The 27169-nt window shown below is 46.1% G+C and overlaps 1 protein-coding gene across 1 annotated transcript; it reads left to right on the forward strand.

Annotated features, from left to right (window-relative positions):
• CLEC11A (C-type lectin domain containing 11A) lies at positions 1–23369 on the forward strand. The gene is made up of 4 exons (XM_044444525.1): positions 1–81; positions 10112–10325; positions 19975–20166; positions 22969–23369. Exons 1-4 carry the CDS (start codon positions 1–3, stop codon positions 23367–23369), a joined length of 888 nt encoding a protein of 295 aa, XP_044300460.1.
• Positions 23370–27169: the final 3800 nt, after the last annotated feature.

A 27169-nucleotide genomic window follows, 5' to 3' on the forward strand; every position in this document is an offset into this window, starting at 1 on the left:
ATGGGGGCAATGGAGCTATACCGGCAGCACAGGAGGAAAGCAGCTCCTGGGGCAGCACAATGTGGGGACGCCTCCATTCGAGTGAGTCTGGGATAACTTCTGGGATGGCCTCATCCCAAAGGCAACTGAGGCACAGAATCTCCACGGAAACTTTGCAGTAGATGCAAAGTGGGTGTGCACTGAGCTTAGAGTGATAAAACACCAATCAAATCAACTGATCAAAAACAAGCTTGGGCGGCTCAGCATAAAGCATCCCCTCATCTTTTCCTGGTGACGTACAGGAAGTGCATGCGGTCACTTTATGTAAAAGACTCAGTCAGCCGGTGGTCCGTTGTTACCACTAAGCCTGGCAAAGGAGGCATAAGATCCGGCTGCCCAGTTTTTCTGGCTACAACCTCTTTCTTGCAGCAGGATGGCTCTTTTGCTTCATCTCCCCAAGTCTGTCCTCTGTCAAGGGTGGCCACTTGTGAATCATAATCAGAGGGGACAAAAAGGACACAAGCTTGCATAAAATGCAGATGTGATAATTTATAAGTATAAATACAAATTTAGAAGTAAGTATTATTTGAAACAGCTTTTTTTCTTTTGAAAAACGAGACAGATCTCTTTCTTTGGACTGATGGTCATCATTTTGTGACACAAAGTTGATTAGTTTGCTTTGGCAGCAAAATGTTCAGGAATAAGTATTATTTAAATAGAAATACCATAACTTACCATAGCAGGGAAGTGTGATCAATTGTTCCATCAATGTCCAGATGTGGAATGCTGATGGGCAACAGCCCAGGTGGCTGTTCCTTCTTAGGCTTCCTGATCTTGGATGGGACAGCCTTCAAATGAGGAAAACTTCAAAAAGAGGAGGTCCTCAGTTAAAAAGGACACCTGGCCACCCTTGTCTTCATTCAGAGAACCTAGAAGTTGTCAAAAAAGTCTTTAGTCTTTAGTTTTTGCTATGAACTGCTTCCATTCTGTTCTACACCTTTCTGTTTCCCAAGAATTCAGGAATCTTAGCTTGCTGTCCTCTCCTAGCCCATTCAGTTTGACTTGTAACTCACAAAACTTGGAAGCCGTAGTCTACAACTTTATTAAATTCAGGGCTGGCCTAAGCACTTGGCATCCCTGGGGCAGGAGGGCTGCTGCTGATACTGGAACTGGGTCTTTCCTTACTTTTCCTTGCCTGATCTGGCACTCCAAGCAATGGTTCTAGTCTCCATTTTAATTTCCTACAGTGCCTCAACCTCATTTCTTCTGGGTACTACAGGAGATTTAAAGGCTGGCCGGACACAGTAAGATGATGTTGCTTGGAGTTCAGCTGTTGCTGAACCTCCATGCCAGGTAAACCCAGCAGGGCCCACCAACAGAAGGTCCAGAACCCTTTCTTTCTCTGGTCCAGAACCAGAGAAAATTGCATTCTTCATAAAGGAGAAACCAAGGTTTGTTGTTGGTTTATGATTCTGGTTTGTTTGGGGAAAAGCAAGTCAGAATGTCCAGTTTAGACATTCCTCTGCTCAGTTTCTCCTGCTTAAAGGAAGAGCCAAGTGGGAACAATTCTGCAGCATATATTATCTAGAATATAGAATCACATGAGAGTTGGAAGGGGCCTAATAAGGCCATCGAGGCCAACCTCCTCAGTGCAGGACTCCAGTTAAAGCATCCCTGACAGATGGCTATCCAGCTGCCTCTTGAATGTCTCTCGTGTGGGAGAGCCCAGGATTTCCCTAGGTAATCTCGGAGCTTGCCAGAAAGGGGGTAAACAATGAACCACCTCCCTTTTTAAGCATCTATCATTCATGCCTTTGGTTTCATTTTACAGCTCACTTTTTGGCAGTTGTCAGTTGTAACCAAAGGGAAAAATAAACTTATCTGCAGACTCTGTGGGTGCTGCTGGACTGACAGGCCAAATAATGAGCTGGACATACAATCAGAATAACCTGGTTTACATGGTTAAACAACTCATAGTGGGCTGTGGCAAATGTAGGAAGCCATGTTGCATATCCAACCTCAATTGAAGGTGGTTGTGTTCTGCAAAACCAGATAGTGTGGGTTATATAGGGGCTGAACAAGCCTTCCGTAACCCCAGAACAGACCATGGGTTATGTGAGGATCACGTAAGGATAATTCCATTTCTTTGCTCTGGTCATTGTACAAGTTATTTTTGTCTCATTGTGATAATTGCTGAAAAGTTGCATTCAGGATTCTGTCCCTATTTCTTTCACCTTTTTCTTTTGCTTTTTGATTCCTTAAGAGCATTCTTCTGTCATCTGTGTAGGCCTTTTCTTTCTTTTAGCTACAAGAATTGTCTTTTGACATTATTCCCTAATAATGTATCTGGTTTCAGTCCACAGTTTTTCTGGCTGTTGGTACATTGAGTTCAATAATACAAATCTGATTTTTAATTCCTCAGGGATATTATTTAAGTTATATTTTGGCACTTTGTTTCTGATAGTAATCTTTTCTAGTTTGACTCTGATTTCTAATATTAAGAATTCATGGTCACTGCTGCAATCTGTTCCTGGTCTTGTTTTGGCACCGAGAATACAGATTCTCCATCTTCTGCTTCCAGTTACATACTTTATTTGATTATTGGCCATCTGGTGATGGCTGTACACAGTTGTTTGGCTGCTTGTTTGCTTGCTTGAAGCATGTATTTGCAGTAAACAGCTTGTTGGCTTCACAGAATTCTGTGAGTTATTCTTCTGCTTCATTTCTTACCCCTAGGTGAAATTTTCCTGCAAGGTTTGATTCTGCTTTGTTTCCCACTTTTGTATTCCAGTCACCTCAAATTAGCAGCATGTCTTGTTTAGGTGTGTTACCGATTTCCCCTTGAACACCTGCACCTTTTGATTTCTTCTTCAGCCTTCATTGTTGGGGCATAGACTTGAATGATGGTTATGTTGTTAGGATTTCCACAAATTCTGATTTATATTATTCAATCAGATTTTGCATTATAGGCTCTTACTGCCCGAGCTATATCTTGCCTTAGTATTAGAAACAACCCATTCTTCTGAGTCTGTCATTTCCAGAGTAAAACACTTCTTAGATGTCTGGCTGAAAATGTCCCATTCCAGTCCATTTTAGTTTGTTCACACCAAATAACATGATGTTTAGCTATCCCATTTCCTGATTTATGGTTTTCAGTTTGCCTTGATTCTTCGCTCTCACATTCCATGTTCTAATTGCATGCGTTGTGCAGCATCAGACTTTTCTTCCACTTCTGTGCATGTCACACACTAGACTTCCTTTCAGCTTCGATCTAGTGGAGTCCTTAGTGACTGCCCTGTTGTCCTTTGCTCTTCCCTAGTAGCTTATTGAGTGCCTCCCACCTGGAAATCTCATCTTCTGGCACAATCTTCTGTTTCATTTTGGCTTGTTTCATCACAGGGTTTTTGAGGTAAGAAAATTCAGAGGTGGTTTCCATTGCTTTCTTCTTCACAGTACTCACTAAAGTTGGCTTGAGTGTCAGCTGTCATTGTCTGCCACTGCCATCTGCAGCTACTGCTGCTGCCCAGTAGCTGTGCTTCAGAAGTTTCTCCACCGCATCATCACTGGAAATATCCATTCTCTTCTGCTGATGCGACCGTTGGATGCATCTTAGTCTGGTGTCTCTGCTTTCACCATTCTGCCTTGAGTGACCCTGCTGGGAGACTACCTAATGAGACCTTCTGGCCTCCTGGCAGCATGGTTCTCAGCTTCTCTGACCCTCTCAACCCCGCTAACCATATCAAGGTGTGCATCCAAGAGGGGGGCAGTTTTACTGTGGCTTCTTAATCACAAACAGAACAGGAAGAAAACCTCTGGTTTCCTGTTGGGTTGTGAACTCTGTAGTAGTTCATTGTCAACCATCTGCATACAGGGGTGGCCAAACCGAGGCTCGGGAGCTGCATGTGGCTCACTGCCTGGAGTGTCCATGGGCACCTGCTTGCCCCTTGCTGCCTGCTGCCACTGGCCATGGGCACCCACTAGCCATCGGCTGCTTGCTGTTGCTGCCATCTGCAGGCGCCCACTTGCGGCTCTCCAACATCTGCCATTTACTGTAAGTGGCTCTTCTGTTGAGCAAGTCTGGCCACCCCTGCTATATACCACAGTGCACTGCTCACAGCTGACGGTGACCCATACTCAGCCCATGCTCTGGCTTGTCATTGCGTGTGAACCAGGTCTGTGTGTCTTCAAAGTGCACATGCAGGCCCTGTACCCTCTGTCTTGCAGAATTTCTGACTGCTTGGAGAAAGCCTGTGGACAAACAGGTTGTCCATGCATAGACCATGAGGAGGTCTTCAGCTGAAACCCTGGACTCAAGGATGGCCTTGGATTACAAAGGGTCAGAGAAAGCTTAATCTGCCTACCTTTGAAGCTGCCCCCTCAGCAGCTGTTTACAGAAAACTGCAGGGGAGGCCAATCTTCAGCAAAAATGGTGGGAGTTGAAGGTAGCTTGGCAGGAGCATGTGCACTGGCCCACAGCTGGCATCTGTCTGGCCCCCATAAAAAGAATATTTGTTGCTCTTCCAGTGCTCCACTGAGTGCTGAATCTGGGAACTACTTCTTAAATTTCTCACAGTGCCCCAAAGGAAAACTATGTCAGAGAAATGGAGGGGGAAGTCACATTGCAGCTCCTGCCCACCAAATGTCCATTGCAATGGTGCTGTCATCTGCCACTGTCACCAGGCAAGTCCACCAGAGCCCACCGACATAGAAAACGGTAGAGCATTTTTCTGAGGGTGCCTCAAAAACCCTGGCCTTGATTCTGAGTCAGGGCGGGGCTTATGGCTCTCATTTAAGGAAAATCTCTCAATTATTCTAGCATAAATGAAGCACAGGCCCTGATTCCAATTCCACCCTCCTCACACCCACTTGAGTTAATTGAATGCCTGCACATAACCTGAGATTCATTCAATCCTTACTTTGAATTTGCATTGAGCATAGGATGTGAAGCTGTCACATATTGAGTCACAAGATTAGTTCACCTGCCACTGGATCTCAGGTGTTTCAGACAGAAGGCTTTTCAGCTCTACCTTGAGAGGCTGGGGTTGAACCTGGGACCTTTTGCATGCAAAGTATGTGCTTGAGCATGGAGTGAGCTAGCCTAAGATACTTTGCTACTTGAGATGAAGGACGGAATTGCACCCCCAGAATCTGGACTGCTAGCAGAGTCTGACTCACATACTGGTGAAGATAAAGGATTGTCCACCATCCCTGAGGGCAGCAGGCCTGTTTAGAGGGTACAGGAACGGACCACGTGCAGCTCTGCCTCCTGTATGTGGAGGGCTGTTGGTGTTGCCCCAACGTCCGAGGCATTTACCTCACTCTGCTTCATGACAGGACTGGCCCTGGTTAGACCCAAACTCTCCTTGAAATGAAACCTAGAATTAGGTTTCTAGGTTTCTAGTGCTGGTGGTAATCGTGCTGGTTGCCAAAGCATATGTCTCTTTGATTTTGATCATCCAGCTTCTCTCTCAGACGGTAACTATATGTACTATGGCTGAGTTAGGAAACACAGTCCATTTCCTGCAGGCTCCATTTTCTGTTTCTGCCAAGCATGTGATTATCTCCATATTTTGCTGTCCCTGGCAGGCAGCAGCACAAGAAGCTGGTGCTGCACTGAACTTGGTGGGTCCCAAGTTGTAGGAACTTGGAGTTTAAAAAAAGAGGAGTTTGTTGTACAGAAAGGCCAAATGGCAGAACTTTAGAAATAATGATGGCTATCTAAACAACTACATTTGCCCAGGAAAAATATAGGCACAGAATCAGACACAGAAAACACAAAGGATGCAAATGCATTCTCCATAAACATTCAGCTTCGACTTGGCTATCAATTGAAACCATCAAGCCAAGTCACAAAATTTGGTTCCTGTTTTAAAAGAGTTGTGTGTTTTGTAGTCAAACAGGATTCAGAAATCCAGGCTGTGTTCCAGACTCCAAGTCAAAACAGCACATCATCTGTGGCATCTGGTTAGCTGGCAATTGAGCCAAATGTGAAGGCTTCTTTAAATACAAAATCCCCTTAAAAGAAAATAAAAAAGGGAGACAAGCACCATTTGTTTTTGACATCATAGCTCAGCCAGGGCCAACTGATTCCTGGGATTCAGCTCTGGGGTTTGCACAGTCTATAGGGAGCCTGATTTTTAGGCCTTCCCGACAAAACCCGATTCCTTAGCCAAAGCAAAGAGGCAGTGTGGTGACAGTGGGATGAGTGGAATTGCTGTAGGACTGGGGAAACAAGGCTGGAAAATTCTTCAGGACAGGAACCCAGGGAAAGTGAAAATAAAGTTTTATGAAATCGAGTCAGTAAGAATAAGTATGTAAAGGGAGATTTAGCATAATATTTTATTTGTGTATATGTGTCTTTTGTGTACATGCCCTCCATGTATATGTGGAGATTGCCAGCTCCAGGGTTTGGAGGGCCCTTAGGTGGTGCTGGTGGTGCTTATGCATCAAAAAGTGCTGATCTGAGGCAGGTCCAAAGGCCAAGAGAACAAAAAATACTTTCCATATGCTAATGTATATATGCTCTAAAGTCTCTCTCTCTCTCTCTCTCTCTCTCTCTCTCTCTCTCTCTCTCTCTTTAAGGAACTCTGTCTCCTAAGTACAGACTATTTGTAAAAAGGGATGCATAGACAGGGGAGAGAAGGGAATTCGATTTCAGAAAAAAAAAGTTCAGGTAGATTAATGAGGGGCAGCAAGAGGTGAAGCACATGCAGGGGGCAGGACGGGGAGAGAGAGAATCAGAGCCCATGATCTGTATTTCAGCAAGAGCCCATGGAGATCAGGGTGGCAGTACAAATGGCTTCCCAGAGGTTTGGGGCTCCAGATTAAAGATGCAGGGTTCCAGCCCTAGTAGGTTGCCTCCTAGCACCACCTTGGCAAGACAGCCCTTCTCTTGGCGACTCTACCTCCTTACTGCTGTTGTCACCAGCTGCTGTTGATCCTCTTCATTGTCTTCCCCAGGATTGCTGCTGCTCGGTAGTCTGGGAACTGTGTGTCGTGCATGTGCGCTCGGATGAGATTCCCAGGCGCACACAAGCGTTTGAGGGCTCTGGTGGGAATGATGGCTTAGACTCAGAGGAAAGGGGGTTGATAGTTGTCCCAGTAGTGGCTCAGAGTTCTCATTCTGATATTGGAGTTGTTGAGACTAGTGAGGCCCCAGGTGGCCAGCTACTCCTGGAGAGCCAGGTCAAGACAGTGGTGGATCAAAGCACTTCTAGGACAACCACTGAGCCCCCTCCCATTCCTGATTGTGGGAAAGAAGCTGATGGAGAACAGGCTGGGGAGGGTTCCTCAGGAGTTTGGGATGCTCGGGCACAGGCCAGCTCGGTGAACTGGAAACTCGAGGGGAGAAGCAATGTTTACACATGTCCATAGTGCACCTCCCTCCAGAGACCGGCCCTGAAGGGTTCATAAGCAAAGTTGGGGTGATTACGGTCAGAGCGAGAGGTCAGCTTTTTACCCTGAGTGTGTTTCAGAGCTTGTGAATACTTTGCAGCTGTTTGGAATAAAGACTCTTTTAACAACTGTTGAAGTACTTGCCTTCGCTGGGAAGGGATGCCAGGCTCACAACACTGTGGCATCGACTCTTCCTTTCACAGCCACTCTTGTCTTTGTCAGAGTGAGAGGCAGGGGAAGGAAGAGGTTGCGATCATGATGTGGAAGAGCAGGCCCAGGGGGTCTTACCAGTGGACCAATGTGCATTGCTGGCCTTTGGCAGGGGTCCTGGTGACGCGTACATGTGAGGCCAGCACTGTGTGCGCGTGTGTGCACATATGCCTGTGCATGCACATTGAGGGAGACAGAAAGCCAGCATTAGAAGGGCTCAGACTCTGGTACATTAGAAACACTTTTTAAAAACCCCTTTAAAAAGTTTTAAAAACCTTCTCAGTATCCTACAAGCCCTTACTCATTTTCCACTTAACCTACTTTATGGGGTTCTTTTCAAAGAAAAACACCCGTACATACAGCCTGAGCATTTGTAGGAAAGATCCACACAGACACCTGCTAAATTTATCATGCCTATGTATAGATGTCATCCCTTTTCCACTTGTAAACATCCCGTGTTTACCTACTGCTGCTTCCATCATTTTTTCTCACCACAGAAAACCTATTAAATAAAAAGCTTGAATTGCTCCACAATTCCTGATCCCTTCTGTTGGGGGCAGCAGCTTTCTTTCATATGGCACAGGGATGTGGAACCTCAGAACCATTGCCAAATCCAGTTTACCTGGAGCTGAATTCCCCAAGTGACTACACCGCCTTATTTTATTTGTTTGTTTGTTTGCTTGTTTGGGATATTTCTAACCTGTCCAATCACTATGTGTCTCTGGACAGCTTACAGACAAAATTCAATAAATACGACAGTATAAAAGATCATAAATACCCCAAACAATAACAAGACTAATAACCCATGACTAAAACATAATTAAAATCTTTTAAACATTAAAATACTGAGTGAATAAAAAGGTCTTGACCTGGCACCGAAAAGCATACAATGTTGGCGCCAGGTGGACCTCTCTGGGGAGCGCATTCCATAGCCAGGGTGCCATCGCAGAAAAGGCCCTCCTCTGAGTATATTCTCTCCTAACCAACTTCAAGGAGGATTCCCGGAGCAGGGCCTCTGCTGCAGATTGTAAGGGGCGGGATTCCGCCTGCCCTATTTGAATTGCCTCTCCTCAAGAGCTGTGCAGGGCTGCTATGGGTAGGGCATCCTGGAGGGATTTCATTCTTGGAGCCTAAAGCCTAAGTCTAACCCTAAATAGGAGTGGTGCTAGTTCACACATAGTGCACAGTCTCCTTCTGTGAATCTCCTAAGGACAGCTGTATTTATGGAAAAGGGATGTAGGGAAAGGGGTATTTGATTACAGAAGATTCAACGGGGCAGGCTGCAAGAGGTGAAACGAAAGGACAGATACTCTAGTAGCATCAGATACAGGAGAAATGACCACGACCCCTGCGTCCTTATTTCAATCAGTGCTCACAAGCAGCAGAGAGGTAGGGTAGGCAACCTTCCAGAGATTTGGTCTCCCAAGCTTGTGTGCTAATCTTCCATACTGCTTGTGCCCCAGGGCTAAGTTACTGGCAGTAAGAGCTTTAAGCTAAAAGAGTGCTGTCATTTGCAATGTGGCCCTGGGAATTTCTCTGAAATTTAATTTGGCCCTTGGACTAAAAAGCTTTGATACTTCTCTCCTGGTCTGGAAGCACCCAAAGCAGTTGTGGCACCCTCTGTTGCAGCCATTAAAAAGAGCAACAGCACCAACAGTCAAACAAACAGGGTTAGCTCTACAGAGCACTAAAAGGGTCAAATTTAGCTTGAGAACAGTTAGCTGATTTTTCTCCAGGGGTCCAGTGCAGAATTGAGCTGTCAGGAGGTGAAAATGGCTCCTGGATTGCCTGATATTTCCCACCCCTACCCAGAGCAAAAACGATAAGGTGTGGGGGTAAGCATTTCAGGCCTGCAAAGAATGACTGTCCAGATCCAAAAGGAAGCATACAGTCAAGCATTCAACAATTTATGTACAGCAAACAGATATTCCTAAATTACAACAGCGCTGAGGGGTAGCCAGCTTAAGACTGACTGCAAAGGAACTAAGCATACACAGAGTGTTTTATGGAGTTGGTGTCACGGATGCATTGCAAGGGAAGGGAATGAGGCTTTTAATGAGTGATACGCAAGAACGATATAGAAGCACACAGCATTGGGAAAACATCATGATGCATCAAGATCTTGAGTGACAGATTGAAAAATAAAACAATCAGAAGTTACAGAATTTAATAGGTTTCAACTCTTTACAGTCTGAGGTAGGAAGTTCTAGAAAGACAATGAGGGAGCTGAGAAGCAGCTGGTGGAGAGTCTCCCACAAGATTGCATTTGCAACAGTAGAAAGAACCTGAATGGAAAAGACCCTGCAGATTGGTTGCGGGAGGGAGAGAGGAGGCAAAGATTTCTATATTCCAAAATATGATACTATATCTTTTATGAGGACAACTCCCACAGAGGAGAGGCAGAGAATGAGAGGAAGAGGAGTGGAGTGGATGCACCCCTTACTTGGAGGACAAACTGCCTGCCTGCCTGGAGGAACTGTGCTACCTTGGCCTGGCTGTCATCCTTTGCTGTGACTTCTTTGCCTAGCACCTGCAGGAGGTTCTGGAGTTGTCAGAAAAGATCGAAGAGGAGGCTGCCCAGGAGATCACTTTGACAGAGCTTGAAGATCCAAACGGAAAGGAGATCTTGGATGAAGATGTGGAGGCGGAAGAGGACAAGGAGGAGCCACCCCATCCCACTGTCTTATCCACGACGACAGCTTCCCCGGCTCAGGAAGAGGAGGACAGCTTTAACTATGTGTGTGAGTAATGCAGAACAGCCAGATCATCTGTCCTTGATAAAGCAGTTCCAATTCCAAAGGAGATTTTACCTCTTTGCTGCCCCAGCCAACAGCCCCACCCCCTTAGACCATTATGGGCTTCTCTCTTCTAGCTGGCTTTCAATCCCCATTTTAATGAAGGACAGGCTTATCTTTCAAAAGCCACTAGCCTGGTTATGTGGCATTTCCAGGTGTAGGAGCAGCATTGCTCTCTTTATTTCTGAGGTTCAGGTGCCATTGCTTATGCAGCCAAAACTGTACCACCGAAGTATGAGGAGAAGGTACCTGCTGATCTGCAGAAGCCAGAGGTTAGCTGAAGTACAAAAAAATCATTGGTGGCTGGGTGGGAGGGGCAGCATGAGCATAGCCTAAAGACCTGGCTGTGCTCAGTGGCCATGAAATGCTGACTGCTGGAGAGGCAGGGAAAGAAAAAACTGGAGAGGTTGAAGAAGAGGTGGGATGGAGTGAGTGACTGGAATCCTGAAGAGGCACTTGACGCTGCAACATTTTGTTGCAGGTCCCTCTCGTGGCAGTGAATATCAAGGATGCTCAAGTGAGACTTTTATTATGCCATAGCCATGCCTCACTCATGGAATCTTATGGCAGGGAGGCTGGAGTGGCAGGGAAAGTCTTCCTCCACTTGTGATTCTCCCGTGTTTTCTCACTGCTTCTCACATTTTTTTAACTGAAACAATCTGCTAAGGAAGAAAAGTCAAAGTGGCTGCATGGTGCTTCCTTCAGATTGCTGGAGCAAGAAGGCTTCTGCCTGGAAGGAGCCCGGCTGCTGTTAAGAGTCAGCCTGAATTGCTGTCTTCAAGTCCTGTTTGTGGGCTTCCCAGAGACATCTGGTTGGTCACTGCAGGAAAGGGGTCTAGCTCACCCAGTACAGCTGTTCTTGATCTTTTTGGTGGCATTGAACATCTGCCTTTCCCAACATGCTTCCCTCCAAATGTGTTGGACTGTACCTCCCATAATCCTCAAGCAGGATTATGGGGAAAATTCTCCAATGCATGTGGAGGGCACCAGGTGGGGAAAGGCTGATCAAGAGTAGCTATGCCATGCCTGTGTTCCCCATTTTTTAAAAAGGATGTTAAATAGGATTACTTGCTTTGTTTGTTCAGTGGCCCTCTGCAGACTCATCAGGAGCATTCCAGACAGTCCCAAGTTCAAATCCCAGCTCAGTCATGAACTGATTTGAGAGCTGCTGCAGCGCCCTCCCTGAGCAGCTGTTCTGAGAAGCAGAACATATCCAGCTTCTAAACCCTTCTATTCCCTGTTGTCCCTTGCTCCCAAATGATCGCTCTTTGCCTCTTCTCCAAAGACATTGCTTTCTGCTTCTTTCCTTGTCCTCCGGCACAAAAGCCAATTACATCAAACTCCAATCAATTCCTAGCCATAAATCCTGTTTTTTGTCTTGGTTGGAAGCAACAGTAAACCTACCCATCAGTGACTTCCTTCCACTTTGTAAAAAACAGGGCTTGTAGCAGAAAGCCCTATGAGTGCTTTTTACTCCACTGCCAGAAATGCCCTTGTGTCTCTAGAGTTTACAGCCTGTAATAGTATTCCTGTAATAGTATTTGAAAGGGTAGATACCATTGCAAGAGCAAACTTTCTCCTACACCCAGAACAAGCATCCCAGAGGATCCCCCCTTAAAAGCAAGTGGGTGGTAAAACGAAGGAGAGAGTGGTGGAATGGAGTAAGCTAGAAAAGGGCATGGCTGGTTAGAACCCTGAATAATGAACAGGCTGAACTTTGGCTTCATCGGAATTGTTTTTCGGAATCAAACCAAGATTAGATTCACTTTGGCATCCTCCCCAATAGCTAAGATCAATGGGAGTCCAACAGCATCTGGAGGGCCACAGGATCCTTATGCCTGAGAACTAATGCAGTATGATATTCCATTTTTAGGGAAGGGATTCCCAACATGGGGTGCCTGCACCCCCCAGGGGTGATAGATGGCATTTCAGGGGGTGCAACAAAGAGGAAGGCAAATTGGCAAATTGCAACATTTTTCTCCAAAATTTATCCAATAATAAAATTGTTTATTCTTATTTTGCTTGCACTTGGATTCTGTTCTGTTTTGTCAATTAAGACAAAATTCTAGGAATTGCCTGAATCCACAGGCAGACTTGCAGATTGCAATCAGCAAGAAAGCTCCAAGTTTTGACAAAATCCTGAATGAAAAGCAGGAACAAAGAAGTCTTTGACTTTATGTTCACATCTGGGATTGATTTTACTGTTTATATTTTTTTCTAATTGCTCAATTTATATTTGAATTTTTGCACTAAGTTAAAAGCTTATTTTGGGAGGGTTCAATTTGTGGTTCAAAAATTAGTTATTTGATTTCTTCATCTTCAAATGTGATATTGAACATAAATTGAACATTTTCAAGGGGTATGGTCATAGAAAAGGTTAGGAACCACTCTTTTAGGGGAGTATCAGTTCTTACAGAACATCCCTGCCCCTAAAACATACCCCATGCCAGCTTGTCTTTTTGGTGGGGACAGAACTGTTCTTATCAAACATGTCCGGTACCATGTCAATAAGTGTTAGATTGTGAGATGGGTTCTCATAGAAGCTACGTAAAAAACAAGTACAGAGATATGATGAATGGACAAGCAGATGCATCGACACCAGAAGTTACTTAGGTAGAACAATGCCATCTTTGTGAAGTATTTAAATATCCTGGATTATCAGAAGTATAATGTCCAGATCATGGTAAGGAACAGTTCCACGCTGTTCTGTGCTGGGCGATCTGCACCTGGGGTACCACATCCAGCTCTAGATGTCACATGTCCAAGCAAACTGGCGTGTGGCCAGAGGAGGGCAGGCAGAATGGAGAGGAGATGTGGACAAGTGCTGTGGGGAATGGTTGGAAGAACTGGGTACGTTTAGCCTGAAAAAAGTAGAGTCAGGGGAGAAAGGATCGCTGCCTTCAAATATCTGAAGGGCTTTTGTACAGAAGATACAAAACTTCTGTTGACTTCTGTAACGCGCTCTACGTGGGGCTGCCCTTGAAGATGGTCCGGATACTTCAATTGGTTCAAAATAGAGCTGCCAGGCTGCTGACGGGGACTGGGCGTTATGTTCACATGACTCCAGTTCTCCGTCAGCTTCACTGGCTGCCCATTGAAGTCCAGGCCCAATTCAAGGTGTTGGTTATGACCTATAAAGCCCTTAACGGCTTGAGTCCTGGTTACCTGAAGGAGTGCTTATGTCCATATATGCCCGCCCGCCCCCTGAGATCAGCGGCAGAGGCCCTTCTCTGGGAACCCTCCGTGAAAGAAATTAGGAGGGTGGGTACTCGGAGGAGGGCCTTCTCTGCAGTGGCGCCCAATCTATGGAATGTGCTCCCCAGAGAGGTCCACCTGGCGCCATCGTTATTTGTTTTTCATTCAAAAGCTTTTTATTCAAACGCTATTTTAATTGTTAATATTATTTATTTATTTTATTTTTCGGGCCAGGTCGACTCATATTGTATTGTTTTATTGTGTCCTTATTTATTTATTATTGTGAGCCGCCCCAAGACTTCGGCGAATGGGGCGGCATAGAAGCCTTCTAAATAAACAAACAAATAAATAAATAAGTAAGATGGAGCAGAGTTGTTGCTTCTGAGGACAAGGCTAGGATCAGGAGAAACTTCCCAATGGGAAGAGGTTCTGGACAGTGGAACAGACTGCCTCAGGAGGTGGTAGGATATTTAAGCAGAGGCTAGGCAGCCATTGGTCAGGGATGCTGTACTTGCATGATCCCTGTGCAGTAGGAGGGGTTAGATGGCCTCAAATGTTCTTTCCTACTCTAAAGTTTTACTATTCTGTGCAACAGCCCAGTGATGGTCCTGCGTGAGTTCTGGGTAGCCGCAGTAAGCAACTCCAGGAGCTTCAGTTTGGAATAGATGACGGCTTTGGGAGTTCACTCCAATAAAAACTAGAATCTAGGCTCTATCAGCTAGCAAATGAACAGCCCGTTTACCTTCTTCCAACTCTGTAAGGCAACTTTTCCCAATCTGGTGGCCTCCAGATGTTTTGAATTACAACTCCCAGACAGTCCAGCTAGCATTGCAGGGTTTGTCCAAGACATTTTGCTGCCTGAGGCAGTGTGTGAAATGTACCCATGTCAAGTTATAAACCTCATGCAAGAAAAGTTATTTTGGGACCTGAAGCAGGAAAACTCACAGCTGTGTCTCCCCTTCCTAGACAGAAAAGAAAACCATAATCATCAATTAAATATAAAGTTGCTGTGTGTTCATGACAGCCCAGGTCTGTGGCCTGAGGTGGCCATCTTGCTCTGCCTTGTGATAAGGCTGGCTGTGCCAGGCTGGGGGAAAGCAAGCCCACTTCCAGAGCACAGACAGAGTTTTTTATAAGTTATGAGTCACGTACCCAGTTTCAAGGCAGTGAGGAGATTCGGAATGGGTGAGAAGGCAAGGGCAGTGGGGAATAATGCAGAAACATTGAAAAATAATTGCAGACATCAGGAAAACATCATGACCCATGGAAGTCTTGTTTTATTTGTTATTTGCTACTCAACTAGGAGTTACAGAACTCTAATAGGTTTAAAATATTGTGGTTTTTGCAATCAGATATAGAGATTTCCTTAAGACAAAGCATGAGCTGGCTAGGTATTTTTACACTGCAAAGGAAGCACAGCTGCCCTAGCAACATTGTTTCAGTGCTGTTTCTGCTAAGGTCTGCCTTATCTGAGAGCAAGTGGATTATTAGCATAGCTTGGGACTGTTTTTCCTTTTTACCCTAGAGAAGGAATGGGAAAGGAAAAGCTCTGCAGATGGGGAGGAAGAGTATGGGCACTGCTGCCAGATTTTATCCTAAAGGTCACAAAAAGGCATATCTTTTAATTTGAGGGTTCATTTGGACTTTCCCAACACATGTGAACATGCAATGCTGGGGTCCCCAGCATGATAGCTTTGGGAACAAGTGTGCCCCTGCATACCTTCCTTGGAGCCTGTCTTGTCCCTGCCCCTTCTTAATTTGGCCTTTTGGGATCAGATTCCACTCACACCTTGTACTCAGCATGCTGGTCAAGTACAGTCTGCCTTCTGTAGAAAGGTATAAGAGCAGAAAATGCTGGTTTCATAAGTATGCTCTTGTCTTGTGGAGCTCAGACTCCATATCTGCTTTGTACTTGGATCCCTGGGCAAGTTGTTAGTGACTGGCCATATCCACCATGGCAGCCATTTTGTGAAAACATTGACATCACATTCTCCACATTCCATATCTGCCCACAGATTTGGGGACCCCTGATGCAATGTGTCTTCCTAAAATGCAGAGCAACTGTCTCCCTCCCTATTATAAATAATTAGTTATTGTGATATCCTTTTCAAGCACAGCATCTTTCATGATGTTCTAGGATCAAACTACCCATAACCGAAGCTTCTGTGTAACTTTCATGCAGCAGGTTTTTTTTTTTTTTAAATGAAAAGAACCCAGTGGAGGCTGGAATTTTGAGCAAAAGAAATGTGTTTTGCAGGATGGGAAGCTAAGAGGGAGGAAGAGTCTGTCTGTCTGCCTGCCTGTCTGTCTGTCTGCCTGTCTGCCTGCCTGTCTGTCTCTCTCTCTCTCTCTCTCTCACTCACACACACATGAAACACCAGCAGGAAATTATGCATAGCAGCATGTCATGTTTAGTTTGGCCTTTATTCTTGAAAGGGATTATGGGATAACCCAGCCCTGCGCAGGGAGCAGGGGAACACAATTACCTATTCAAGTGGAACATAGAAATTTGATGCAGACTCCTAGGAATTTCCTATTCCAGGAACAGAATTTTTCTTTCCTCAGCATGAAGTGAACATTAGGGAAGAAACATCACTCTCTCCCTCTCTCCTGCTGCCAAATTGTACCTATGAAGGCTATACTGATGTAGAGGTTAAGAAAGGGTATTGTGAATAATCTTCAGTTTGTAGTTCTGCTTTCTTCTCAAGAGTTAGTGGATGCCTTTCTATAAAAGTGTAATAGGTTTTGCTTGCTCCTCAAATGCACTTGACTGAAGCCAAGTTATCGTGTTTTATTTAACCATCAAGTAATCTGAATGGTTTTTTAAAATAATGGATGAATAGTGCACATATTTAGACAGTATCTTGAAAACATGTATTTAATAATAATTACAGCAGCCCTGTGAAGCAGTCTAGTGCCATTATTCTCTTATTACAGCTGGGAGACTGAGAGATGATTGGTAGCAACAGAGGCAACATTTGAACTAGGACTGTTTTGGATCACAGCGCAGTCAGGTTCTGGTCTACTATATAGCCATCAATATTAAATTGATAGAAAGGGTCTGGTATGTTGGGGCTGATTTGCATATAAAGCTGCACTCAGGTTCTCCCCACTGCCTTTCTCCTTCTACACAGATGCAAGGGGGAGATTGGAAGCTTTTCTGCACAAGCCTTTCTCTGCTGCGACTCCTTTACGCATCTTCTGCCCAAAGCAGTTGTCTCACACTCACACTGTCAGGGCTGGCTCTGATTAACAAGATCTGTACAAGATACAGATCAGGATGTGGCCTTTCCTCCAGATTCATTGGTTTTGCTTTTTAAATCTTACTTTGTTAACCTGTTTTGGGGCTGATCAATTGTTGTTAAGACAGTTGAATTAAACAAACAAATTGAAATAAAATTGTGGATTCTTCCTGTTTCACCTTTGCACATTTGGTGGTGGAGAAATTTACTTCTGTGGGGAAAAGATTTGGTGTATACACTGTCTTCCTGATTCCATTCAGGGACAAATTATACCTGACTTTAAATGCCTGTTTGCATCCAAGATGCAGGGTTTTTTTTTTAAATGCTGATTATTAACTGGATGACAGCAGGGACAGAGAGGGAATTAAATTCTCTGTTCCCCTGCTGTGATCTTCAGGGGAGCCCCAGCTGCAGACTCCGCTATTTGCTTTAAGGGGAATTCCTCATCAGTGCCAACAGCATTTTCAGGGGAGGGATTTTCTCATGACTCCCACAAAAGCAGAAAGGGTTAAAATCCACTTTCCATACCTGCATTGAACCCGTCAATGACTGGCCTCCACCCACTGCCCCTTGGTGCAATCTGCAAAAGCTGCTCTTTAAATGCAAAGTCAAGTGGACTCTCATCACAGTCCAGCCTTCCCAAAACTAGCACTTTCCAGCTGTGTTGAACTACAGTTCCTAGCATTTCCAACTGGCCATGCTGTCTAACACATCTGGAGAGCCCCAAGTTGGAAAAAGCAGTCTCACACACAGACACGTGCCTTTCCTAGTGGTGGTGCTGACTGCAGTTGAGCATCCACATGGATCATGCTAGAAGCCCTGGACCAATCACAGGTAACCCTCTTATATCTGTCTCTTGGCCAAAAAGTCGAACGGGCACTTATGGACACATCCCTCAAAGAAACGTCAAACACAGTTCCCATGTCCCTGTTAACTGAGCCACTGGAATCTATCCTGACCCAGTTTATTTATTTTGTTTCTTATCTGAGTTGGCTTACCAGCATTTATAACTCAACTACACCCAGAAAGATGGCCCCATAATATGATAATTCACCATTTATGTACAGAACAGATGCCCATTTTTTAGCAGGAGATGACTTGCTCTTAAAGGATCCAGTAAAGACAGGGTCCAGTCTCAGTGGGATGGTGATCTCAGAAAACTGAACAACTTCCACTGACTACCCGCTGGTCAGGCTGGCTAAGGATGATGACGACAGCTATATTCCAATACACTTGGAAGGCACCAGGTTCAGCCATCCGAGCTGAGGAGGCCTTTGATGAACTGTTCTGTTCTGAATTCCCGCTTGTGCTGGTAGGCCCCATGGATTGAGCTCCAGGTAGTGATGGTCATTGTGACAGCAACAACTACTTTCCAGTGTTTGCTACTTTGTCTCTAAGGAATGGTGCACGTCTCAGGGCTGCTTCCTGTACAACCAAGAAAAACAGTGGCTCCACATCCACTTTCCTCTTGAGGCTCACGTGATTCCAGCGGAGCACTATAACAAGCTGCCTTTCTCAGGGCTTAAATAGGGGAAGGGGTTTCTCTCTGACCAGCGCTTTTCCCTGCTGGGAGAGGGGGCCAGAGCTTCAGAGGAAAGTGCTCAGTGATGCAGTCCTGCTTACTTCTGTGCATAGCTGCAGAGGTTTGCCCTGCTTTTTTATGAGCAGAGATGCCCATCCTTACTTGTGAGGACATATGCAGAGGCTTGATACTAGGAAGCTGCTTGCAAGTGCTGCCCTTTTGTGCATGAAAGATCTCCCACCCCATTGCACTGGCCGGGAAGCCACGTGTCCTGCTGGCGGTTCCATGCATATGCACATTGCATGCTCCTTCCCATCCTCAGCAGACACAGGATGCCCCCCCCCCCCCAAAAAAAACCCTGGGGCCCAAAAATGTCCCACCCCTATTCTCTAATGTAAGTTGCTCTGTGGCATTCGAGACAGAAGATCTGGATGGCTGCCCCTGAACTCAAGCACCCAGCCCAGGGGGTCTGTTGGAGCCCCGGCAGTTGTCCAAGTCCCAAAAGCCATTACCCGTTGGCTCCCAGGCAGCTTTATCATCCCGCTCTTGTCTTCCTCCTGTTTCTCTGCTGTTCGCTCCTAGGGGCTCCCACTTCCACAGACCGGGTTCCCATGCCGCTCTGTTATCGAGATTGTTGTCAGCTAAGCTCTCCAAAGCCCCCCATGAGACCGCTGACACTTAATAGGCAATCTGAGCAGCATCCACCTCAAGCTGCATTGATAAGAGAGGCATCATCGAGGGAGTGCATGCATGCAAGGAGAACGGTGGGGAGGCAGGCGTGCCTCTCCCGCCGCACCTGGATGGCTACATCACTACGGGCCGATTTGGATTTTACTGCTCTGATGCTTCTGTGAATGCAAGTTTCTTTATGAGTGAAGACTTGCCATGACTTTCCCCTGCTTTAGTTGCCGTTATATATCAGGGATGGGAACTTTTTTTAGCTTGCATTGGCTCGAAACAAGCAGAGCTGCCAGTACATTTTAGTTTAAAGCTGTTCCTGCTAGTAAATTAGCCTTAGGAGAGGCTCTTCAGCCTTTGAGCAGTAAAAACAGCACAAAATGTGGGAAACCATCAAGTGATTGATGAGTGGTGGAAAGGGGGTGGAGGGTGGGAAGGGTTGGTGGGGCTGAGGGTTCAGTTGAGGTTCCAGGAAGGGCCAGATTTGGTCCACAGGCCTAGAGTTCAGCATCTCCATTACAGAGCTGAGCCTTCCCTAACCTGGAGCCTTCCAAATGCTATATTACTCTTAGCATTCTCGACAATTGGCCATCCTGGCTGGGAATAATGGGAACTGGAGTCTGCAACAATTAGGGGGCTAAGCTGGGGAAGGCTGGTCTTTTGTCCACAGGCCTAAAGTTCAGCATCCCTGTTACAGAGGTGAGTCTTCCCCTACCTGGAGCCTTCTAAATGCTATATTGCTCTCAGCATTCTCAACATCCTGGCTGGGGATAATGGTAACTGGAGTCTACAACAATTAGGGGGCTAAGCTGGCGAAGGCTGGTCTTGTAGCCACCACTTCTGTTTCATATTTCCCCCTAGCTGGGAGAGCTCTAACATCTCCTGCTCCTGGGCCTCCTGATCCTGAAAAAGGTGCTTCTTCTCTTTCTGTTTCTCCTTTCTGGTGTCCAATGCACAGTCTCGCGCCTGAACAGCCTGGATGCAGCAGTCCACCGCCTCAATGTCCAGTTCTACAACATGGATGTGCGAGTATCCCAGTTCTCCCAAGGCCTGGCTGATCTGAAAAGGGGCCTGACTGAGGCACGCGAGTCTCTTGCTTCCCTCAATGATGTCGCGACGCGTAACCAGAAAGAGCTTGGACGAATTGATGGTGAGGATCAGGGAAGGATTCCCCTGGGGGTTGGTTGATGCATGTTTAGAACAGTGGTGGTCACAGGATAAAAATCATTCATCAGTATCTGAGGGACTGGTGTCTGAGAGAGAAAATATATATTATTTATTTAAAGAGATTTCCATTTTCTTCCTTCCTTTTGTTTATTCTGCTCTTCAACTAAATAAACAGTATTCCAGAGTGGCTTAGAAACAATTAATGAAATATGGCCATCCCTACTTGCAGGCTTACAAACTGAAAAGACATGGCACAGAAGGAAAGAGAGATGAGGAGGGAAGAGAAAAAATGAAGCAGACTGCCAGCAGGGCTAGAGGAATGGCTGTGTTTCCCTTTCTCATCTCTCTCTGTACATACTGCTGGAATGATTTGTGATGGTAACAGCTGAGGGAGAAGACGCTTCTTGGGGGAGGCCCTTCCGCATTGTACAGTTATGAATCATTACCAGTGTTGGCTCCATGCTTTGGGAAGCTTCAAATCCACTCTCTCCCTGAACATGGCTCACCTTCTTGCTGCTGTTGCCCCTGCTGGTTTGCCTGCTCTCTCCATCATGGTTCAGTCCTTCTTTGGGCACAATGAGCAGAGACTCATTAGCTCTTGCTACTGTTTGCTTACTCAGTGAGAACAGGTGAACAGCAGCTGACAGTGGACAGAAGATACAGCTGCAGGCCAGGATGCTCTGGCAGTCAGCAATGAAAGCCCTGCTGGGACGCGGTCCTTAGCATGTGGCCGGATGATGCTGACTGTTGACACCTGTCCTGGACATCGTGAAGGCTATTTGCCTGATCGCCCATGATGAGCAGCAGTTGTTTCCAGGTGACCACCCTGGCAACCTTTGACCAAAGGAAAGAGGTCCTGTTTTCTCTTTGAGTTTTTCAATGCCATTCAAATACCTGGATTAGGGGAAATGATCGGGTATCTCAACAAATAAATGCCCCACAGTAATTACCGGTGTCTGCATAGCAATGTTGCTATTGGCCCCACAGCTTTTGCTCAGGTTTAAAATATGGTTAATTATCATATGTTGACTCAGAGCCCTGGTTGCCAGCAAAAGATTGACAAGGATCTATTGGTATTTCTCTCAAAACGTCCTGTCAAAAAACTTTAACAAGGGAAGGGGAAGGAACAACAAAACTTGTGAATTATCACAATGCCATTTCATTTGCGATCAGATGTTAACTTTTTGCTGTTGCTTCCTCTAAAGACAGAGGTGGACAGAGGGTAGATCTCCAGATGTTTTGGACTTCAGCTCCCAGAAGCCCCTACCAGCATGGCTAGTAGTCAGGAATGTTGCGAGTTCAAATCTAAAACTTCTGGAGATCTATCTGCCTACTGCTAGACCAAAGAAGCTGTGGAGAGCATGATGGCCCAGTTTTGGAACAATGATCCTGGAGAAAGTTGAGAGTAGTTAACCCTTTTTCCACACCCAGTTCTTCCAGATCAAAATACTCCCCAGCCCCTGTGTTGCTGTTGACCATTCAGGGTGAATGGGGGATCAAAGCACATGTATCACTGTATTTTGCTAACACATTGCTGGACAACTTGTGATCCTCCAGCTGTACTGGCCTACAACTTCCATAGGCTGTAGCCAGCATAGCATATCCTGAGGGATCATGGAGTTATACATCAAGAAAAGTTAAGAAGACCACAGATTATCCATCCCTGGTCTGGTGTGTGTGTGAGAGAGAGTGAGAGCAATTAATTGAACAATCTTGTAATAGGCTATTTGGAGGCATAACACTTTGCGCTCAATGGGACTTGATTCCATGTAAATAGACATAAGATTGCAACTTTTGAGTAGGACATCCTTACCCAGTTTATGCCCTCCAAGTGTGTGGGCTACCAACCCTACAATCACCAGTACATTGGTTGCTGGGGATGATGGAAGTTGTAATCCATTGCACCTATAGAGCATTAGGGTGGCAAAAGCTGCATTATCAATGGCATGGAGAAAATCCAGCTGCTGTCTTAAAAAGAGGGGGATGGTCAGAACAACCATCCCCTCCTGTTTTGGCCTGCAGCCTACAAGGGACAAAGTGGTTAAGGAATAAATAATATGCAGAGTCCTCGGAATTGGAAGCCATGCTGAGAGCTGGACTGAGCACCTCAGGCTGCAGCCACTTGCCAAATCACTCCTTTAGGGAAAGCTTAGGGCTGTGTTTGTGTGTGAGGTGTGTGTGCCCCTGTGCAGGGGCGGGGGGGGGGGGGGGGGAATCATCTCAAAAGAGTCAGGATTTCATAGGTATGCTGCTCAGGATGGAAAGAACAAAAGGCTCAAATGAAAAGGTTATTCAGGACACAGAAGTGCTGATTGAAGTCAGTGCCAGAAGCTTGGGATGAGCCAGAAAAAGAATATATTTGAAAAGGTCATTTAACCTCTGCCTTGTCCATTGTATTGCATTTTAGATTGTAAGTTTCTTGGGGCAGGAGACTGTCTTCTTGCAATCTACAAAACACCAAGCATGCTGCTGATGTAATAACAGCGGCATACTGGTGTATGTTTTGAAGTGCAGGCGCTCATCATCATTGTCTCCAAGGAGAGTCAAAAACTGCAGGCAGCTGTGTTGATTGGTGTCAACCCTTCTAGCCAGACTCTCCTCCACCAGGGGCAGGTGGCTTGACAAGCAAATGGGTCTTCATTGTTCATCCGGGACCAAACCACCTAGAAATACTTTGCTTTACAACAGGGAACAGTACATTGTTACTAGGAAAATTAATTCCTTCCTATGAACCCTGGCTTTGCCGTACAATTGCAACGACAGCAAATACTCTGCATCATTCCAGGTTGCTTGCGAGGTCGGCGCACTCAGGCGAAATGCTTCCTGATCTTCAAGCACTTCGAAGTCTACGACGGAGCACAAAAACTTTGTGAAGCAAGGGGAGGCAACCTGGCCATGCCAGCGGACACCTCTGAATTAACTGTCCTGCGCCGCTACCTCTATGAAGCCTTCCAGCCCTACAACTGGCCGGCCTGGGTGGGCATCCACGACCGGCGTGCAGAAGGGCTGTGGCTTTTTGAGAGCGGGCAGCGGGTCTCTGTCTTCGACTGGTACCGCGACCACTTGGTGACCCAGCCCAATGGGGGCACCCGTGAGAACTGCGTCTCCCTCAGCTCAGACGATGGGAAGTGGTGGGACAATGACTGTGAACGGCGCATGTATTACATTTGCGAGTATCGCCTCTAGGCACCAGCCCTTTTCGAGATCTGCTCCCTGTGCTCGTGATCGAACTGGCTTCCTTCTACTATAATACGATGGTGAGTGAGGCTTAAGAGTTGTGTGGGGTGATGACCTCTGGGAGGTATGACCCGTGCCAGTCTTTTGCACATGCAGGAGTGTACATGGTTCTTCTGCACACTCCATACCCTACCCCATGACACTCACACACAACTGCTATTGGCCCTTTATTCTTATTTTAGTTAAATCATCCTGCTTAGTTAAAGCCTCCCTGGCCACAACAATAATTTAGCCCAGTCCTTCCCAAGCTGGTGCCCTCCAGCTGTTTGGACTTCTGTATCCATCACTCCAGCCAGCATGGCAAGTGGGCAGGAAACCTGGTCGAAACATCTGGGGGGCACTAGTTCTTTTCAGAGGAAGTGTCCACAATTTGTAAACCAACAGCAGTTCAATTTCACCAGGCTTTGCTTTTTCTATGGTATGGTGGCATTCATTGCAGTCTCAATTTAAGAGGCTCTGTTTAGATGGGAGTTTCTAAAGACATCTATTATGCCATGTCATTTGACATGACAAAAACTTGCTTGCTGGATGTGTTGAGATGTGCATCCTACTGCACACTGGAACCTTAAAATCAGCATGGGCACAAACTAGACCTTCAAGTATTTTGGACTTCCAGCTCCCAGGGCTTCTGGGAATTGAAGCCTAAAAGATCTGGGGATCTGCTTTCTGCCCACCCCTACTTCAGATAACCAAGTTCCATGTGGAGAAGCCACTATGCTAGAAAAACTTAACTGTCTCCATCCAAATGGGAGGGCACTTGTCTCCTGGTTTGGCTGTTTACTGTTTTTTTTAAAGAAAGTTACTATGATGGGGGACACAGTCTGACTGAGATTGTGGCATGGTGTGGACCTCTAACCCCTCCATAGCCTCAACTGGATACTCCACCCCACCACCTGCTTTTTGCAATGGGAGCTATCCTTCCATTGTGAGCAGCTGGCATGGAAACCCTTCCCCCAGTGCCAATCGGGACTATAGCAAAAGGAAAGGGTTAATGCCCTTCACCCTCTGCACTGCAGTTCAGAGTCAGCTCACCCCACATTGCTGACTCTTAATTGAAAGATAAATTTTGCAAGCTCAACACTCTGGATGAAGTTCTCCTATAATTTGGCCCAAAGGACTGAAGTAGACCCGATGCAGAAATCCACGATCAGATCTGTGAAGCACTGTGCTGTGCATAGAGCCCCAGATCTAGGCCCGAAGAATGGCCCTGGGGAACACATTCTCAACCCTCTGCCTCTGGGCCATGATCCAAATCTAAACTGCATCCACTGAAGCTTTCAGTAGTTGGAGTGGGGAGAGGGGGGCTGACACAGCACTGGAAGGAGGCTGAATTAGAGTGAAAACATCGAGATCTGATCCCAGATGATCAGTTTTTCTTCCTGAAGAAAAACTTAAATGAAAGCCTATTTAATTTAGGGGCCCTAGTACATGCTGCAAAGGGTAGACACGGTGGCCATTTTTTTCCCGAAAAAAAGAAACAAAAATGTTCAAGGGATGCCATGCCCATCCCTATAAAGGCAAAATTACTGGCTTTGGGGACAGCAAACTCTTTGCCCCATTGCTTTCAAAAAAATCCCAACCAGATCTGGGAGAGAAGGCTGGTCCTAGTGTAGTGCTCAGGACTGCAAGTGTAAGGGGCCGGGGGGTGGCGTGTGGCTCAGTTCAATCCACTGCAATTCTAGGGAGAGCTAGGAAGGAGTCTTGCCTGAACCTAGGCTAGATGGCCCAAGGGTCTCACTCACTCTAAGGCAGTTTCCTTTGTTCCCAAGTGCCCACCACTCCGTGTCTCCAGGCCAGTGGGGCAGCTCGGCTTTCTTGATTGTACTGTTCAGGAAGTTCAGCAAGGAGCTCAAAGCACACTTGCTCACTGTACAGGCTGCCTTCCTCTCACCCCGGGACCATTATCACCCATTGCCCAATAATGCACTTTATAAAATCAAGGTGGAAACATGGGCAATGTGACAGTATCAGGTCCTTCAAGAAGTACAGACCCCGAATGAGATATCCATAAAGATCAACCAAGGGTGGCAATAGGGCTGAATCATGGTTCAAGTAAAGGCTAATCTATCAATCACATTCATGGTCAAAGAGGATGCTGTAGTGGAATCTTCCTCGTGTGCTCACGTGGCCCTTGGCACGGCTGCATTTCCCACTTCCCTGATTAGCCTTGTCCAACCTTATGTTCACCAGACATTGGGACTGCAACTCCCATCAACCACAGCCAGCAGGGCCAATAGTCAGCGGTGCTGAGAATTGTAATCCATGGCATTTCGGTGGGACTACACTGGGGACTGCCTTGGGATATTTCCCTGCCCTTCCCACATTCACTCTCCCCAACACTTAATCACATCAGAAGTACCTCTTTAAAATAAAGCATCTTTTATTTTCTTGTCAAAGCACTGATGTTGCATTAAAAAACCCAAATCAAACAAATCTTGGTTTGATGGTTGAGCCTAAAGAGGGTAAAGTTTCATGGCCCCTGCCTAGTTTGCCCTCCACCCACACCTTCTAAAAGATGTGGGGAAGGATGATCATAATGGGGCCCTCTCTGTTCCCTTTCTCAGCTTTGTTCCTTCATCTTTTCCATTTACAAGTTTGACATTTCAACTACATGCAAATGCAGGGAGGGGTGGATGGGAGGGAAAAGTGTATGTCTACGAAATGGAAGGCTCAAGGGAAAAAGCAAGGGAATAGGTGGGAGAAGAAATGGTTCGTAGTTTCTTTGGTTTTAGGTCAATCTACTGTCCAAGTAGGCCAGAGGATACTGTGGGCTCCAAAGAGGAATGGTGCTTCTTGAGGTCACCTTTACATCTAAGGAGTTTTCTGTTCTTTGATCTGTTCCTTGTACTTGTGAGATGCGGGAGGTGGAGAAGGGAAAAGAAAGCAAGTACATCCACAGAACTCAGTGTCTGGGAGGTACCTCAGATGTTGGGGGCCAGGGCACACCTTTCCAGCCACTATTTTCTCCTCCATCACTTCAATGGCAAGAGAGAGGAGGAGAAAAAGGTATGATCTGTGTGTCTTTTGCCTAAATTCCTCCCCAGTTGCTTAGTTTCGACCCATTAAGACCCTGCACCAAATGCTTATCGTTAATCTTTTTTAGAAGCGGGGGGGGGGGGGCGCATAACAACAACATGAAAGAAAAACCTCCCCTTCCACCCTGTCATACACAATGTATCATCTAATTACATTCCAGGCCACAGGCAATATTTCATGCTATTTTCTCCCTTCCTCCTCTCTCATGCATGAGCTACTCCTGTCTCCAGGATCTCCCCGTTATCCCCACCTTCAATACCTATATAGTTTTATTTGCTTCCCTACCGTGGATATGTCCTTGTAGTTACAGTTCTACCCATCTTCCGGTATACATGGAATATTCCAGCCCTGCCTCTTTCCCTCTTTTTAAATCCTCCCCCATCTTGCTTGTGGACCATTCCTGTCCTCAAATGCTCCCTCCCTCCTTCCTTTCCAGGCTGGTTCTTGCCCTCCACTGCTGCATCTGTCTGTTCTCTGACTCCAGGGAAGGAGGACTGTGGTGTAAGTTGTACCTCTCTCCCCCTCCGCCCCAAATTCCTTTCATGCAAGGCACATTCCTGCACTTTGGGCCTCCGATCCCTTGCCTGGGTTCACTGTGAATAACTGCTCTCCTCAGCTTTCTCCTCCCTGTCACCTGGAAAGCTGACTCTCCCTGGTTTTCACTGACACAGCTGTATTTTTTACCCCTATCTTTTATTTTGGGTCTCCCCCCC

Source organism: Varanus komodoensis, unplaced genomic scaffold (assembly GCF_004798865.1).
Source record: "Varanus komodoensis strain SLA01 unplaced genomic scaffold, ASM479886v1 scaffold45, whole genome shotgun sequence".
NCBI classification, from domain to species: Eukaryota; Metazoa; Chordata; class Lepidosauria; order Squamata; family Varanidae; genus Varanus; species Varanus komodoensis.